The 19,182-nt window shown below is 34.7% G+C and overlaps 2 protein-coding genes across 8 annotated transcripts in view; both read left to right on the top strand.

The window, feature by feature from the left end:
• Positions 1–250: 250 nt before the first annotated feature.
• The window catches only part of LOC117221566 (cilia- and flagella-associated protein 99-like), a 35,232-nt gene continuing 16,300 nt past the window's right edge, over positions 251–19,182 (top strand). Inside the window, exons 1-10 of one of the 5 annotated variants that reach the window (XM_076518453.1) lie at positions 251–2,045; positions 2,408–2,631; positions 3,676–3,807; positions 4,605–4,841; positions 5,604–5,686; positions 6,012–6,216; positions 7,000–7,141; positions 7,629–7,822; positions 8,214–8,356; positions 8,892–9,098. In XM_076518453.1, coding sequence (XP_076374568.1) covers positions 1,949–2,045; positions 2,408–2,631; positions 3,676–3,807; positions 4,605–4,841; positions 5,604–5,686; positions 6,012–6,216; positions 7,000–7,141; positions 7,629–7,822; positions 8,214–8,356; positions 8,892–9,027 — 1,593 coding nt within the window. In that variant the 5' untranslated portion in view covers positions 251–1,948 and the 3' untranslated portion in view covers positions 9,028–9,098. Of the gene's footprint in view, positions 2,046–2,407; positions 2,632–3,675; positions 3,808–4,604; positions 4,842–5,603; positions 5,687–6,011; positions 6,217–6,999; positions 7,142–7,628; positions 7,823–8,213; positions 8,389–8,891; positions 9,099–19,182 lie in introns of those variants that run through there. The other 4 variants (XM_076518456.1, XM_076518460.1, XM_076518466.1 and 1 more) reach the window with 4 other exon arrangements.
• Positions 10,902–19,102, top strand: LOC143258774 (luciferin 4-monooxygenase-like). 3 transcript variants are annotated; one of them, XM_076518420.1, is made up of 8 exons: positions 10,902–11,137; positions 11,201–11,350; positions 12,743–12,950; positions 13,514–13,989; positions 15,057–15,234; positions 15,955–16,176; positions 16,927–17,156; positions 17,398–19,102. In XM_076518420.1, the coding sequence occupies exons 1-8, from the start codon at positions 11,066–11,068 to the stop codon at positions 17,557–17,559; spliced, it is 1,698 nt and encodes a 565-aa protein (XP_076374535.1). In that variant the 5' UTR covers positions 10,902–11,065; the 3' UTR covers positions 17,560–19,102. The 3 variants fall into 3 exon arrangements, with proteins under 3 accessions (XP_076374535.1, XP_076374538.1, XP_076374539.1); XM_076518423.1 differs by having other exon boundaries at positions 10,903–11,089; XM_076518424.1 differs by lacking the exons at positions 10,902–11,137; positions 11,201–11,350 and adding an exon at positions 12,501–12,658.

Here is a 19,182-nt window from a genome sequence, read left to right as displayed (position 1 = left end):
TCTCTGATTCTGATCGGCTTACGACGAATAAACTGTTTCAAACATTCGATATTTCTTTGAACTGTTCGAGAATATTAATTGTAAATATATTATATTAATATATTAATGTGGAAACGTAAAATCGCGATCTTGTCAATTTATTTGTCGATTTATATGTTAAAGATTCATAGTATTGCTATATATACTGTATAGTACTATATATATATTATTATGCATGCTATATATTACTATAAATATTACCATATTAATATATATACTATATAGTATACATATATAGTATATAGTACACATAGTATATATAGTATGTATGATAATATTTGTAGTAATATATATAGTATATATGGTAATATTTATAGTACTGTATACACAATTACTATATGTATATTGATTCTAAATGTGAACGGTTCGTTAAACGTGAACCGCTGTTTTGTTCAACAAGAATATTGAACAAGAAGTTCGATGGAGCTTCAGGATTTGTGCGATTTTATACGCTGAAAATTGATCGCGTACAATTCGTGTAAAATCCTTAACGTTAGAAAAACAACTTTAGCGATCGCTTCATTTTATTGATTAAAGATAGCAGGAATTTTTCAACAAATTCATCTTCACTAAATTTCATATGTATAATACTTTCTTATTATATTATACATATAATATAAGGATACGTTTTTGTTCATTTTTATGCGATACGTTTCAATTAATTTATATGGGATACATTTTTATTCATTTTTATGCGACATAATTCGATTAATTTTTATGGGATACATTTTTATTCATTTTTGTGCGATACATTTTTGTTAATTTTTTTATGTGACACATTTTTATTCATTTTTATGCGATACATTTGAATTGATTTTTATGTGATAAATTTGTGATAATTTTCGTGTAACCAGTACGTTTTTATTCATTTTTTCGTTGAAATTCGAGCACAACGTCGAGCGCAAAATCGAAATACTTCAAATAAACGTTTCTCCATTTAATTGGGATTTGAAAAAAAACAGGTTAAAAATAATATCGTTTGCAATCGAACAGTTTAAATATTGTCGAAGCCGTGGCAAACATTCTGAAGTCATCGGCCAAGCGGCCAACGTGCCGATCGATGTCTCCGCAAGATCGACGCGGTTCAAACGCGTCGCAACAAAGTGGCGAATTATTTCTACCAAAAAATTGCGATCATAATCGCTCGATTTCACGCGAGAAATGGATTGCGCGAGGGCGACGGTGAGAACCGCCGTTTGAAAATGTCGGAACATCGCGCTGATCGCGAAATTATTTTCAGCTCGAAAAGACGAACGTCTTCCAGGTGAACATTATAGTTCCGCTGATAAAGATGGTAGACGCGTACGAACGAACCAAGCACGAATTTAGCCCGGATGAGTTTTGCATCGTGTTGTTCGCTGCGGAGAAGCCGGCCGAAAAGTGTTCGACGAATTTCAATTTAGTTCGAGATTGTTGCAGCCATCCGGAACAGTTTAAGGTTAACGATGCTGTTTAACAGAGAAGCCGTCAAATCGAACAATAATAATTTATGAATACAGTAATTTCTCGCGGAAATGCCAAATTTTTGGTTAACTGTGAATTTTCCTGCGCTAGTGCTACGCCTATGCAATTTATTGCTACGTCTATGATAAGGGTCCGCGCTAATTCCTGGAAGGCGATACGAAATTGCTTCGAATTGCCTTCGAATTGTGGCATGTAACCTCCGAATTGCCTTGGAATTGTGTCACGTGACCTCGAATTGCATTCGAATTGTGTCACGTGGCCTTTAAATCGTGTCACGTGGCTCCGAATTGCCTTCGAATCGCCTCACGTGGCCACGAATTGCCTTCGAATCGCCTCATGTGGCCTCCGAATTGCCTCCGAATCGTGGCAAAAGATTAGAAATAAAAATGTCCCGTCTTCGCAGAGTTTGCCGGTTCCGATTCAGGACGTCACCATTGAATTGTTCATGAACATCGCACGTTACGAACACTTTCTGGAAGGTGTGAGCAGACACTTTTTGAAGAAACGTCGTCGGCATTCCGACACGTTGGCCGAAACCATGGGTACGCGATTTTACATGATTTCGAAACATTTTGAATGTACCCATAAACATTAGTTCAATGAGAATATTCATTCTTTTTTTGTACAATTTTTTAATTAATTTTGATTTCATGTTTTTCGTCTTGTATGATTCATTCGAAGTCTTTATTTTGATTTTATCTCTTTACTTTCGCATAATTTTTTGACTTTTTCATTTTGATTTTATCGTATTACTTTTGCACACCTTTTTAACTCTTTTATTTCGATTTTATTGCTTCGCTTTTTTGCATAATTTTTTTAAACTCTTTTATTTTGATTTTATCGCATTATTCGTACACAATTTCTTAACTCTCTTATTTTTATTTTATCGCATTACTTTTGCCAGTGTTCCTGTACATCCTAGCGTACCAAGTGTGCAATCTGTACTTCGAGGACTCCGTCGAGTGTTTCGATTACTTCAAATTCAGAAAGGTGTTCTTCATGGTCTCGTATCTCCTTCACTCGGAAACGCCGAGTGTCTTTCACAGAATCGGTTGTTTCGATTTCGACGAAGATTTCGTGGAGCAGAGGCTGATCTTGCCGTTGTTGGAAGCGACGCCGTGCTTGGAGGTTGTGCTTTCCGAATTTTTCGCTTGGTTTCTTATTTCTTTAATTTTGTAATTCTTCAATTTTGTAATTCTTCAATTTCTTAACCTTCTACTTTTTTAATTTTTTAATTTTGTAATTTCTTAATTCTTTAACTTCTCAATTCTTTAATTTCTTAATTTGTTAATTTCTTAATTCTTTAACTTCTTAATTCTTTAATTTCTTAATTTGTTAATTTCTTAATTCTTTAACTTCTTAATTCTTTAATTTCTTAAATCTTTAACTTTCTTAATTCTTTAATTTCTTAATTCTATAATTTCTTAATTCTTTAATTTCTTAATTCTTTAACTTCTTAATTCTTTAACTTTTTAATTCTTTAATTTCTTAACACGTTAAGCGCCACGCCGAATTTTTGCGCCTTTCCGTTGAAGCCACAGTTAGCCGTCAGGCGGGCCCTACCGGGCAGCGCGCCGATAGGCGAGCCAGAGTATAAACAGATAACGGGTAACGTAACCCGGGTTGAGGACCGGAGCTTGTCTTCGTATGTTTATCTTTCCACTTGCAGATAAACTGTACTCGAGAGCCTGTCATTTTCTGATCGTAATAAATACTATGTATATACTTTGTTTATATCCTTATAGTCCCTTCTCCTTGGTAGAAGATAAAAAAGCAATCAATGAATGCTTCGAGGCGTATAAATAAGTATTCTATTCTATTCCTTGAAGCATTGACCAAACAAAAACCGATATCGCATAATTTAAATGTTCAGTCTCACAAATACGCAAGGACCGACACACGCGCCGCGATAGAAGAACGAAAAATCTGTCGCTGGTCCGCAGGAACCGGCGTGGCCTGAATGGAAAGTCTAGCGCCGGTCCCTAGGGACCGGCGTGGCGCGTAACGTGTTAATTCTTTAATTTCTTTATTCTTTAATTTACTGTTTAATGTTGACATAATTTTTCGAAACGTTGTATTATCGCCATCAAAAGACATCTGCTAAGTTATCTTAAATTTTTCGGCGAACCCTCTGACTAATTATCAATCGTCCTTGGAATTGATCGTTCACAGAAGCTTCATAAGAATCTGAAAGGGGCGATCGAAACCGGAAAACATCGGAAGAAAAGGGTTACGATTCCTGTTTTCATGAATGTCTTGAATCATCCGAAACGAGCCGCGGGGCCGCCTCCTGGCACGCCGGAAGTAAGCCGTTTTCCGATCTTGCGATCCGAGAAATCAAACACAGAAAAATAAACGCATAAATAAATTAACACATAAACTGATGACGGTCTACATTAACCCTTTGCACCCGAAGCTGTTTTAACTGAAAATATAAAATCATTTTTCTAACTTATAATATTTCTACTTTATATGACAAAATGTATATTTTATGCGTATGAAATTGACTCTTGGGACTCGCACAACAGTTACGCTCTTAACAATTTTTTAAATTTAAACTTTGTTGATATCAAAATTATCTTAAACGGTGATATAACAAATTTTAGTGGTGCCTCAGAGCCACCACTCGAGTGCAAAGGGTTAAACTGCAGAATTTAATTTGTAAAACAGAAATTAAGTTATATATGTATATATCGAAATAATTAATAATAATAATAAATAATTATATAATAAATATAATAATATATATTATATTAAATTATTATTTATAAATTAAATAATTCTATATATAAATAATTCTTCGACTAACGTACTTCGAATTGTACATCAATGAACATTTACAATGAAAATAAGAGATTGTAGATCATTGTAGTCCGCTGATAATTCTGTTTGTATACATCTCGATTAAAAGTTAATGATCCCTCTGATCCCTATGGATCTGATGACCGAACATATGTACATACATAAATCGTTCGAACGAACTAACGTCGATCGAATATGTTCACTATGCATCGTTTAATTCGGCGGCGAAGGAATGCGTGTTCTTAAATTGACGAAAATTTAAGGTCTCTCTTTTTGAAGATTCCTTGTGTGCCGGATAGGATTTGGCGGTGCAGAGATTCGCGCGGGATGTTCCCAGAACGAATTACGCGAAGCCGTCGACGGAAAAGAGATTGGCGACGTTGCGAGCGGCGAACAAATCGCACGCGATTCGATTGCTGAACGACGCGAACATGAACGCCCCGAAATTATTGCTGCGCGAGAAACGATCGACGGAGACGAAGCTGCAAGAGAAAATGAGACCGGTATCCCTCAGGAAACCAGTTCCGACGTTCAAGGTATGTTCCGAAGTAATTTTCATTTCATTGTTGCGACTGTACTTCGGTGTTTCAATTATTTCGACGATAATTCAATGTTTCAATTATTTCGTCAATAATTCAATCTTTCAATTATTTCGATGATAATTCAGTGTTTTAATTAGTTCAACAATTATTCAGCGTTTCAATTATTTCGACAATAATTCGGCGTTTCACTTAGTTCAACAATAATTCAGTATTTCAATTATTTCGACAATAATTAAGCGTTCAATTCTTTCGACGATAATTCGCTGTTTTATTTATTTCGACGATAATTCAGTGTTTCAATCATTTCGTCAATAATTCAACGTTCAATTATTCCGACAATAATTCAGTGTTTCAATTATTTCGTCAATAATTCAGTGTTTCAATTATTTCGTCAATAATTCAATCGTTCAATTATTTCGACAATAATTTACTGTTCCAATTATTTCATCAATAATTCAGTGTTTCAATTATTTCGTCAATAATTCAGCGTTTCAATTATTTCGTCAATAATTCAGTGTCTTAATTAATTCAACAATAATTCGGCGTTTCAATTATTTCACCAATAATTTATTTTCTCAATTATTTCCACGATAATTCGGCGTTTATGTTATTTCGACAATACTTTACTGTCCAAACAAATGTTTACTTAACCGTAATGAACGCGACAAATATCTTTTCATCCGAATTATTAATTATTAATATGTATTAATATTACCATATATTAATATTACCAATTTGACCATATTTGTTTAACAGTCGGTCGAGGTTAAACAAACGACAGCTTCCATACTGAGGGAATGTGCTCGCGTGATCACCGACGAGGAAAAGGAAATAAAAAAGTAATTAATTCAAAAAACCTGTTACGTTTTATAATTTTCCAGTGTGCAAAATCGTGTAAGAATCGTGTAAGCATAGATCTCAGCTTTTATTCCGTACCGATTTCTATTATACCTTTTTATCGTTGCAAGAATTACGAACATTATATAATTTATGTATGTATATATACTATATAATATTATATAATTTATATATACTATATAATATTATATTATATATAATAATATAATAATATAATATTAATGAATATTATAAAATTATAACTCTTGAATATTTATCACCGAATATCGTTTAATTTTGTCCATGTATTCCCACTGAATCGCGCAGATTAAAAATGTTGGCGGAAGGAGGATTCGATCCATCTTCGATCGTCCGGCTGGAAGAAGAAGAACGCGAACGAAAGAAACTGATCGAATTGTCGAAAGTGGAAGAGAAACATCTGTTGGCCCTGATAAGCCGCGAGGGCGCATTTATCGCGAAACAATCTTTGTTGAACGGCTGTAAACAGCAAGCGGAATGTGTGCGGAAAGAGGTTGTATGCCTATTTTGCTTGGCCTTTACGTGTAAACGTTGCTAACAAACCGTTGCCGTCACGTTGCTCGCAATGGTCGCATTGTCGAATGGAATTCTCCGTCCGTTGCTTCCGATTTTATAAATATTATAGTATTATAGTATATAATTTGAGTATATATTATAGTATTTTTTTTGTTGTATTTATGTATTATTTAGTGGTGAAAATATATGAAATTTAAAATAATGAAAATATTATGAGAATTTAGGGACGTCTACTTATTGTTTTCAATTTGCTGAGATTGTTGGAAGAAAGAAAGAAATTTTTATTGGATCCATATTTATTGAAATTGATTGAGATCAGTTCTATTTTGCATGAAGAACCGCAATTCTGAAGAATTGAAATATCATATTATAAAGAATTGAGATATCATATTCTAAAGAATTGAAGTATCATATTCTAAAGAATTGTAATATCATATTCTAAAGAATTGAAATATCATATTGTAAAGAATTCAGATATCATATTCTAAAGAATTGATGTATCATATTGTAAAGAATTGTGATATCATATTCTAAAGAATTGAAATATCATATTATAAAGAATTGAGATATTATATTCTAAAGAATTGAAATATCGTATTGTAAAGAATTGAGTTATCATATTCTAAGGAATTGAAATAACATATCCTATAGAAATGAATGATCATATTCTAAAAAATTGAAATATCATATTCTAAAGAATTGAAATATCATATTCTAAAGAATTGAGATTTAAATTGGGATTTTCACGAATCGCTCGCAGAAACAAGAATTGTCGGAGAAGCTGGAGAAATGGAAAGAGAAACATAACAAGGAAATGGCTGAAGTTGTCGAACGTTGTCGCATAGTCGAACAAAATTCCCGGGACGCTTTCAACGCTATGATCGACGAGAAACGACAGAAAGGTGTGTTATTATTTATTATAATAATTTTAAAAAAACTTTCGCAAGCGTTGAAACGTTTATTCACATGTAAACTATAAAATTGTGGGAATTATTCTATATTCTTCTTCTTATAATATACATATATATTATATGTATTACATATATTATATATGTATTATATATAATATATATTATTTTTCTATATTCTCCGTAATTGGGGAATTATTATATACAATATATGAATTCTCGGTTCATTCGAATTTGATGCATTTACGATAAATGCAGGAGAAACGAGAAACTTCTCCTTTTTTGCGAAATTTTCGACGATATTTTCTGCGACATTTTCTGCGTTAAAATACGCAGTTCGACAACAACGTTAAGATATACGTCACGGTAATACGAGAAATTGTAGTTCAGTTTCATCAAAGTCCCTGTTCAAAACGGATTGTATCCGGTTGTTCAGTTTTTGAGAAATCAAATGTGAACGGATTGTGTATTTATTAATTAGCCGCCGAGGTTTCCGAAGAATCCCGGCAATTGAAGGCTCAGCTGGCGAAACAGAGGGAAGAGGAGATACAGAAAAAGATCAGACTCATTCAGGAAATAAAAACTATACAGTCATTGCGAACCTTGCCCTACAAGGACTTCGACCCGACGGAATCCAGTGGCTTGGGTCTGCTCTGCGAAATGTCCCTGGCAGAGGTCTAACCGATTTTTCTTAATCCGCGAAGAAACATTTTCTTCTCAATCTGTTACTTATCATTATTATTATTATTATTATTATTATTATTTTCTTCTTCTCCTTCTTATCATTATTATTATTATTACTATTATTATTATAATTTTTTTTATTATTTGTGTTATTTTCTTTTTCTCCTTCTTCTTTTTCTTCTTCTTCTTATTTTTATTATTATTATTACTATTATTTGTATTATTTTCATTATTTTCTTCTTCTTTTTACTATTATTGATGTAATGGATAAAACAGTTCTGGGGTGGAATAATGCTGTTTAAAGCGGTAGGGGGTGGGGGATTTTTAATGGATAAGATCCAAAAAATAAAGAAAAATTATTATTATTGTTATTATTGTACAGTTGAAGGAGAGATTGTTTTGGATGAAAATGAAACTGAACGAGGAAATCGAGAATCGGAAATGCATCGTGAGTCGGGAACGCGAGAGGCAGAAGACTATGATTAAGGATACTCGAAAGGCGCTGGAGGATTACAAAGTCAGCAAGTTAGTCTTCTGCTAATAATTGTTCCTAATCGGTGAGAAATGCGAAAATTATCGAGATTACCGAGATGTATGCAAATAAATCTGACAGCTTAAATTACATTCTATTCTCAGCGCAAGTTGTAATTTTTGAAATGTTCGCAATGAAAACAAAGACGAAGTATAAAAATGTATCGTTTAAATATTTTTGTAACTATTTCAATTGTTAACGATTCTACTTAGGCCTTGTCTCGGTATTTAGTTATTTAGATCGTCAACGATTACAAAAACGAGCCGCAAGACTTCGAATAATCGTGCCTCCTCTTCCCGAATCGTCCATTTTCGTGGACAATTCGAGCGTCAATTAGACAGAATTTACTGCAATTTACGGCAGCGACGGTGTCGAAAATAAAAAAGCTACTAGGACTAATTCTCTGCGTCGAATTCAAATGCAATATTCTAGAGAATTAAAATATCATATTGTAAAGAACTTAGATATCATATTTTAAAGAATTGAAATATCATATTCTAAAGAATTTAATTTCTATTCGTTTTCCAGGCGAAACAACCTCGCCCCGTCCAAACCACTGCAACAGGCAGCAGTCGCTTCGCCGGAAGTCGATGCCCTGCGGAAGCAGTTGGAGGAACGGAGAGCCGTCAGGCTGCGAAAAGAAACTGATGATCGCGCGAAGTGATCCAGAAATAGTCTTGATTGTTGTAACAATCCGGTCGGATTCGTTTCTCTAATAAATAAATTAGTATTATATTTCTAAATATTTATTAGAAATAATAGTGACAATCGGAGAAAATTTGCTGTATTTCTCGCTGTGTTCGGACGTTCGGCAGTCTCCGTTAATTATAACGCATTTAGATCGATATACAGGGTGTCCGAAAAGTGTCTCGCGATCCGAAAATGGCGGGTTTCTGAGGCGATTCACGGTTTTGTTTACGAATTATTACTGCAAGAGAGTGACGAACGAGCGGACAAAGTCCGGTTCCGTTCTAGAAATCAAATAAAAAATCCATGTTTCTAGAAACCGAACGATCGATTCTCCAACTTTAAACAGTGTTATCGATCTTTAAATTGTTTACGTAGGATTTGCGCAGATAGAAAGTCGCTAGGCCGTCGGGCGACGAGCGAACGTGTCAATAGAGGAGCCGTTCGTTCGATAAAGCGGGCGCAGAGATTACGTGTATCACCCCAGTGTTTTCATTGCCGCGAGTCATGCGGGCTTATCGAAACAATTGGATTCCGTTTCGAAAGTGAACCGATCATGAACTAGTTTACGTATCGCAATGGAATTTGAATCATCGCAAGCGTCGTCGCTGATCCTTGTCCCGATTGGTTCCTCCCTTCAAAAAATCCATCGAAACGTTAGACAATTGCGTGTGCGCGTGCAGTTATTAATCATCAATTAATTAAGTCGATTGATCTTGTTATTTTTGAAATACGAATTTAACGTGGGCGATCGATATTGTTGCCACTCGTTGTCCGAAAATTCTTTTTTTTTGTCATATTTTTCGCGAATTGATGACATAAAAATCGAGGAATAAGCACTGAACTGGGTTAAATAGTATTTTATATAATAGTATGTTATTTAAATATAATACAATATATATAATACAAATATAATTTAAAGTACTATTGTGTGTAATAGTATTTTCTAATTATTTATATGTATGTAATATTATTGTATATATATATAATTATTATATGTGATATATTAATAATATAATAGATATAGTAATATTACATATAATATACTAATATAATATAATACATATACATAATGTATTAATAATATAATATATATATAATATTACATATATATAAATAATTAGAAAATACTATTGTATATATGTAATAGTACTTTAAATTGATACTTTATGTATATAAAATATTATTTTATATATAATTATATGTATATAAAATAATAAAATATTTTATTCGTCGCAACGAAATTTTTCATATCATGCAAATGGCAGGCAATTTCAAAACATAGCCGAATGCAAAAAAAAGAAATCTATTCAAGAAAAGTGGTAGCAATTAGAGCAAAAAAAGTATTTAAAAAGAAACCCATAAATCTTTGCCAAAGTTAACGATGTCTGTTAATAAATGCAAAGAGATTAGATCCACAAAATATTAAGCATTAAACATCATTCCTCGATTGAGGAATGATATTTATTATTGATAATTATTGCTCGCCTTTATTGCTATACGTAATCTATAATTAAATGTGCTACCATTTTGTCGCAATTTCGCATTCCTATAAAAATTTGTTTCTTCCGAATAAAATTATTTAGGTCGGCGAAATGCGATTCTATTTCGCTTGCACTTTCGCTTGTGCACTGATATTAATAACGATATTTATCAATGATAAATATAAATGAATAATAACATTAATAATACTGTTAAACGACTAAAAATTACGTTAACTCGAAAGCATGCCGTCTCTTCGTCCGACAGCATTGGCGCAGTTCCTCTTCCGTCTAATGCAACATTTTGCCGCGTGCATCGGCAGAATGTCGGCGATCGCAGCTCGCGTGCACTCTTGTGCACTCGCCGCGCTTCTGTCAAACAATCCGATGCGCGGCATTGTCTCAGTAGGGAGCATTGCCGGCTCGCAAAAAGACCAAGACGCGTCCGGCTAACAGTTCTCGCCGCGGAACCGAGAGGTCGAGCAACGTCGCGTGAATGTCAGTCGAGTGGTTGTTCCCCGTTTGAAGATCAGCATGACAGCGAACACGACGAGCGACGTAAGTCATCGTTGTTCCATCTATGATCGCGTTGTGTTCTCCGTCGAAGTAAGTCTGTTGTTGTTTTTTGTTTTTTTTTTAATTAACGTTTGACGACGTTGTTGCACGCAGACGAGTCTGCAGAATTCGTCTACGACGACGACTTTCACCGTCGCGGGGAATGTGCTCCGAGGGGAAAAGAAGACGTACGAGATGAAACATAGATCCTGTGCACAGATGCTGTACGGCGTGATGAAGAAGAATAGGAGCCGCGTTGTACAGGTACGAAATCGATCGATGATCGCATTATTGCTGCCTCCCACGATTCGTTGACGTACTATGCTATGCTATGCTATGCTATTTTAGAACTTCCTCTTGGCAGATAAATTAGAGCTGCACTTGTCTCTATGCTAATAGCAAGGAACGTTGCAACTTGCATTTCCGAAATGAGAATTTTTGCGGGATTGTTGTGGGATTTTTGCGGGATTATTGTAGGATTTTTGTGGGATTTTTGCGGGACCTTGCATGATTTTTATGGGTTTTTATAGGATTTTTTGCGGGATTTTTACAGGACCTCTGTACGATTTTTACAGGATTTTTACAGGACCTTTGCACGATTTTTATACGATTTTTACACGATTTTTGTACGATCTTAACGGGATTTTCGCATTATTTTTACGAGATCTTTACACTATTTTTACGGAATTTTTATACGATTTTTACTCGATTTATGTATTGCTTTTGCACGATTTTTACAGGACTTTTGCAATATTTCTAAACGATATGAGCACTATTTTTGCACGACTTTTATGGAATTTTTGCACTATTCTTACGGGATCTTTATCCTATTTTTACAGGATTTGTACACGATTTTTACGGAATTCTTATTTTCACGGGGCTTGTACACAATTTTTACGCGACTTTTTAAACGGTAAAGCAAATCGAATGTTTGCATTCTAGAATCTTTCTGCTTCGTTTGCTCTATGTTCCATTTCAGAAAGCCTTGGACTCGTTATTTCTACAACGCCGACATCAGTAATTTACTGAAACATTGTTCAATTAATTGAAGAACCTCGACGTCTCCGTAAAATTTTCCAAAGGAAGCTCCATGGTCGCTTCTTGCCGTCGTCTTTAATGGGAAGTTACATAACAGCCGATTAATCGACGCTTGTTGCGGTATAAGAGAAGAGAATCCGCGAAGAGAAATAAATCGTTCGTAGAACGAGAGTTATGGCTATCATAGATTTATAAAATCCAAGCCGCGAAGTTTACAGCGCACAATAAAAATTATGAAATAATCGAATCTCTTCGCGCTTCCCGAATAATATGAATTGACCGGCGACGATCTTCGCCGCCGTTCTCAGCCAATAGCGATCGAGTGCCGCGGCAGTGGGGCAGCTAAATAAATGCGGGGATGGGGGGAATATAAGCGCAAAGGCGCCTTGTTGTCGCGCGAGGACTATACGTTGTTCCGCGTACAGTAATGTCTCTCTTACTGACGCTCAGATTGTTCACTAAATTGGACAATTTGGGACGAGGAGATACGATTATTCGAGCCTTGCTGCTCGTTTTTATAATTGTGGACAATTTGTAACTATAAAGATAAAAAAATAAACATTACTGTATCTCGTTAGACCCTAATTTCGTTAGTCGAATTAACATTGCGATTTCTAGGTGGACGCCGGCACAGGAGAAGAGGACACTTACGGAGAGATGCTGGATCGAGCAGTGAGATGCGCGCTTTGGCTGAGAAAACAGGGCGTGAAGAGGGGAGACATCGTCGCGGTCGCGACGCACAATCATCTCGATAGCTTCGTTCCCTGCGTCGCCGCGGTTTTTATCGGGGCTATTGTGAATCCTTGGGATGCCGGAATGAATGCAGGCAAGGCTACGATTAAAAAATTGCGCTGGAAAAACTTGCGCCTCGAAACTTGTTGCGAGTTATTAGCGAAGAAAAAAGATGAGAAATAATAGAGATCGTAAATTTATATATAAAGTATTTAATATAACATATTAATATTCATTATAATATATAATACATTTTATATCTATAATATATAATGTATACAATGTGTGTGCATTATATTATAATATTAATATTCATTATAATATATAATGTATTGTATAATATTTTATAGATGTACAATATATCATATATTATTTTATATATTTAATATAACATATTAATATTGATTATAATATATAATATATTATATACCTGTAATACACAATACATTTAATATAATATATACAATATATTATATTATAACATATAATAATGTATAATATACATATATAGTGTATTACATTATAAAACATACTAGCACATATCATTATATCATCATCCCTTTATCACAAATATTATTATATCATTACAACACATTAACACAACACACAATATATATTTAATATAATATCTATAATATATTTATTGCTCTCCGGCAGGTCACGCACGGCATTTCATGAGCCTAACAGAGCCAAAAGTGATCTTCGCGAACGAGCAGGCAGCGAGGGTCGCGCTGGAAGCCGCGAAAGCTGAAGGCGTCGAGACGAAGACGGTCGTGTTCGGCGATTGTCCCGGCACTGTGGCTTTCACGGACGTCCTCCAAGGTCACAGCGACTTCGAGGTGGCGAGCTTCCGGTACGAGGAGGTCACCGACCTCCGCGACACATCGCTGATCATGTTCTCGTCCGGTACCACCGGCTTACCGAAGGGCGTGCAGATGTCCCACGACATGCTGCTCAGGCTGCTGGAGAACAAGGACCTCGAGTTCGGTAACATGACGCCGTTATGGTTCAGCCCTATATTCTGGATCACCGGCTGCTTCCTGAATTTCATGAGCCTCGCGTCCGGCGCCAAGAAAATCGTCGCGACCGAATTCGATCCGCAGAAATTGTGCGAGATCCTGGTCAGATACAAGGTACGCGCGGTTCGTAAACAATCGCCTTTTTTTAGTTAGTTAGTTAGTTAGTTTATTATTAGGCTGGTGCATACGAAATGTCCGATTTTTCTTTACGCGCGAACATTCGACTTCCTGTTTTCGTTGGGCTTTCGCATAAGCTTTTTGGCATAAGCTCGTTTATAGTTGGCAGGTTTGTCATCATAGTGTCGCGTTTTAACGAAGAAATACAAGATGCGTGAGAAAGTGAAAATTATGCGCTCATCGCTTGTTTTAATCGGCCTGATATTGTAATGTCTCCCTTATTGACGCTCAGTAATGTCTCTCTAATTCTCGCTCGAATAATCGTATCTGCTCTTCCAAAAATTGTCCATTTTTTTGGACAATCGGAACGTCAATTAGAGAGACATTACTGTACTTACACAACGCTCGGCGGCATACATCGTGCAAAACGATTGCGACAATTGAATTAGTTAAAATATGAAATTTTGCAGCAGTCAGCTTATTTGCCGGATCTTTCGCTGACCGACTTTCATTTTTTTAAAACATTTAGAACAGTTTTCCCGGGCTAAACGGTACGAAAATGAAGACAGTCCGAAAAATTCCATATCAGAGTTTATCGTCTCGAAAGATCGGAATTTGTTTAAGACGGCCATCTGTGCGTTAAAATCTCGTTGGGAAAAGTGTATTGAAGCGGACGGAGCATATTTTGTTTAAATAAACAGCTTTTGAACAAAGATATTCAGTCTTATATGTTCGCTTAAATATCCGACATTTATTATGTTAATTTAAGTTAACTTAAAGTTAATTATATCAAGTTAAGTTAACTTAAAGTTAATTATTTCAAGTTAAGTTAAGTTAATGTTAATTATTTCAAGTTAAGTTAACTTAATGATAATTATTTCAAGTTAAGTTAACTTAAAGTTAATTATTTCAAGTTAAGTTAACTTAAAGTTAGTTATTTCAAGTTAAGTCAACTTAAAGTTAGTTATTTTATGTTAAGTTAACTTAAGGTTAGTTATTTTAAGTTAATATTTAAAGTTAATATTTAAAGCTGATTTCTGAATGGATCGATCGTCGTCCCGCAGATCACCTGGCTGATGCTGAGCACCAGCATGAGCAATCGATTTGTCAGGTACAAGGATCTGCCGAGCTACGACCTCTCGAGCCTCGATCAGATCATGATCGGCGGTGCCACATTGAAACAAGAATCGCAGGACGCGCTGAAGAAGCATTTGCCGCACACGAGCGTGATACAATGTTACGGCAAGTATTGCAAATGGCGTACAGAGCGAGTCGTATAATTAGACCTCACGTAAAACGTAAAAAACAGAAGAAAAATTTATACAAAAACAAATATTTGTGGCAGTCGACTGGTGGCAAATTTTCCTTCAATATTATTTGTTAAGGAAAGAATCGTCTAATGAAAGAATTAGTTAGAGAACGAATTAATTTACGAAAGTATTGAATAACGAAAGAGTTAGTTAATGAACGAATTAATTAACGAAAGAATTAGATAACGAACGAATTAATTAACGAAAGAATTAGATAACGGACGAATTAATTAACGAAAGAATTAGGTAACGGACGAATTAATTAACGAAAGAATTAGATAACGAACGAATTAATTGAAAGAATTAGATAACGAACGAATTAATTAACGACAGAATTAGATAACGAACGAATTAGTTAACGACTGAATGAATTAACGATAAAGTTAGGTAACGAAAGAATTACTTAACGGTCGAATTAATTAACGAAAGAATTAGAAATGAAATTACAGATCTCCAAATCGGAAACCACGTGACATGATATTTGGATTTTCGTTAAAAAAAAACGCAATCAATGCGAAATCGTTTGATTAAAAATATATAAAATCGTTTTAAAATACAGCGTTAAATACAGCAATTATTTAGTCGCAGCAACATCACTTGATTATAGTAATTACAATTTAAATTAAATACAGTAATTAAACATATATTTCAGGTATGACGGAGCTGGGTGGACTGGCCATGATTCAGAACTCGAATGGTGCCAGCGGTTCTTGTGGAACTGTGGTTCCTAACTGCGAGCTGAAAATCGTGGATGTGCAAACAGGAGAAAGCCTGGGCCCGAATCTGCAGGGCGAGCTCTGCGTAAAGACGCCCAACGTGATGATCGGATATTATAAAAATCCGACGGCTACGATGGAGATCTTGGATGAAGACGGTGGGTAGAAAAATGCGATATTCGATCGTTCCTAAAAAATATTTGTTTAAGTACCGCGTGTGCAAATCGCCGGCATGTTACAAAAATTGACGAAGAACGGCTTCGAATTGTTTCAAGCTTTTCGGTTGTTTTTATGTTGTTAGTATATAATTTTATTAGTATAAAGTAATTTTGTAATTTCTAATTAAAAATTATGATATGCAATGACTTATATAATTATATATAATTGTTAAATATTTAATATATGTAAGCGTTGTGTGTGAGTGAGTGCGCAGACGCAGGAGTAATGGAGGAAGGCAAAGAGAGTCGCGACGAGTCGAAGAATGAGAAGAGAAAGAGAAGCACGGACATTTAACTCTTGATTCTCTTATTTTAGAATCATATTGTGTTCGACTTCCATAATTATCCACACATTACATATATATAATTATATATGATTATTAAATATATAATATATATATAACCATTATATATTATTATATGTATAATATAGTTATTACATATTATTATATAATATAACTATTATATATTATTATATAGTATAATTATTACATATTATTATATTATATAATTGTTATATATTATTATATAATATAATTATTACATATCATTATACAATACAATTATTATATATTATCATAATTTTTATTTTTATTGATTTTATTCTATCTAAACTGAATTTAATTATTATAATAAGTATTATATATAATATAACATATAATAAATTATAATGGAGTTATAATTTCCCAGGTTGGATACACACGGGCGACCTGGCATACTACAACGAGGATGGAGAGGTCTTCATCGTCGATAGACTGAAGGAGATAATTAAATACAGGGGACACCAAATAGCGCCGACCGAGATCGAGGATCTCTTGCAAGCGCATCCAGCCGTTATGGAAGCTGCAGTCGTCGGTATACCTCATCCTACCGACGACGATCATCCCGTTGCTTTCGTCAGCAAAATGCCCAACAAAGAAGTGCGTTTTTGCGACTTACTATCCCCGGCGAAATCTATACATATTGACATAACATCATTGAAAACGCTAATTATAACTTTTTTTACAACTGAATTAAATGGCTTGAATGTTCTTCTTTTTAAATGTTAAAGACTAATTTGTTGTCTGTATGTATAATTTGAAAGTTCATTCGATATCTTCTTTTATTTTCCGTAGTAAGTCGCGGAGAAAATGATCTGACGATTATTAACCTAATTTTCAGGTGACCGAGGAGGAATTAGTGACGATTGTGGAGAAGAATTTCATCGATGCTTATAAATTACGCGGCGGCGTGAAGTTCTTGCCGAGCCTTCCTCATACTTCCTCGGGCAAAGTATTGAGGATAGCGTTGAAAAACATGGCGAAGTCGATGGCGCTTCAGTAAATACTCACGTGCTATTGTTTCACGTTTTTTTATTCACGCGAAAAAATGTTCGTTGCTAAATGATCTTGCGTACCTGTCACTTCCCGTAGAAATCGCATTATTTTTGTGTGAACGCGATCTATATGCAAGGTGTCCAAAAATTGTGGTAGTTCCGGGAAATCGGAGGTTCCTGAGGGCATTCGAAGCAACTTTTTCCTTTGCGAAAATGCGATCCACGGCTTCGTTTACGAGTTATTAACGAAAAACAGCGACCAATCGGAGAGCGAGCGCGGCCGGCGCCCCGCCCTCGCGGCCAATGCCGCGTCGCGCCGGCCGTCTGCCGCGGCGATAGTGGTCGCGAGGGCGGGGAGTCTGACGCGGTAGCAGTGGTCGCGAGGACAGGGCGTCAGCCGTGCACGATCTCTCATTGGTCACTGTTTTTCGTTAATAACTCGTTAACGATGCCTCGGAGCAAATTTTTGTAAAGGAGAAAGTTGCTTCGAATGATCTCAGGAACCTCTCATTTCCCGGAAGTAGCATAATTTTTGGACAACTTGCAGATTTTGTTCACACAAAAATAATGCGACGTGATCTCAAACTAAGGCCGAATCGTATCGTCCAGATCATCAATTAAATATTACTAATATTATTAATATTTATTTTATTATTTGTATTATTAATATTATTAATATTATAAATATTATCAATACTACTAAAAAAAAAAAATCAATATTATCGATATTATCAATATTGTAAATAGTATCAATATTGTTAATATAACCTTGTCAATATTATCAATATTGTTAATATTACCTTGTCAATATTATCAATATTGTTGATATTACCTTGTCAATATTATTGATATTGTTGTGTGTGATATTACCTTGTCGATATTATCAATATTGTTAATATTATCTTGTCAATATTATTAATATTGCTAATATTACCTCGTCAATATTATCAATAATGTCACTATTGTCAATATTATCAATATTATCAATATTATCAATATTATCAATATTATCAATATTATCAATATGATTATATAATAATATGTGAGCAAGAAGGCAAACGAAAGTATATTCGAATAAATCGTGTATATACATGGACGTGAAAAAAATTGATAAATAAAATCTAGAGATCTTAATTTGAGCAACAATTGAATCACGTTTGACATTGAATCATCGTTCGGCCCTGGTTTGATCGTGTCGCTCGCGTGCAGCTGTTTTCTATTTCCGGGCAATTCTCGACGAACCGAGTTCTGGACTGCAATTATTACGCATTTACGGCGGAGAAAAAGCTGTGTCGGTGAATATATATATATATATAGATATTATATTAATAATATAGTTATTTATAATAACACATACACATTATATTAATAATATAGTTACTTATAATAACAGAGATATTATATTAATAATATAGTTACATACAATAACACACATATTATTTATATTAATAGCTATAATATATACATGATATAATTATATAATATCTCTAAAGCAGAGAAATAAACTACAAACTATTTTCTAGATTGCAAATAAAACAGATATTATACTAACACGTACGATGAAATATTTCAAATGCTCGTCGAAAAATGAATGTTACAGTTACGAACAATAGTAGAGGAGGGGGAGGGGG

Source organism: Megalopta genalis, chromosome 1 (genome assembly GCF_051020955.1).
Source record: "Megalopta genalis isolate 19385.01 chromosome 1, iyMegGena1_principal, whole genome shotgun sequence".
Taxonomy (NCBI): Eukaryota; Metazoa; Arthropoda; class Insecta; order Hymenoptera; family Halictidae; genus Megalopta; species Megalopta genalis.
The sequence above is the reverse complement of the archived record's forward strand: the minus strand, read 5'-3'. Positions and strand labels throughout refer to the sequence as shown.

What these genes read in the sequence shown, in the direction of transcription:
- LOC143258774 (XM_076518420.1), top strand. Translation starts at nt 11,066, where the DNA reads ATGACAGCGAACACGACGAGCGACGTAAGTCATCGTTGTTCCATCTAT. An exon ending in GCGTTGTGTTCTCCGTCGAA is followed by an intron (nt 11,138 to 11,200) that starts GTAAGTCTGTTG and finishes TGTTGCACGCAG; the next exon opens with ACGAGTCTGCAGAATTCGTC. An exon ending in AGATCCTGGTCAGATACAAG is followed by an intron (nt 13,990 to 15,056) that starts GTACGCGCGGTT and finishes GTCGTCCCGCAG; the next exon opens with ATCACCTGGCTGATGCTGAG.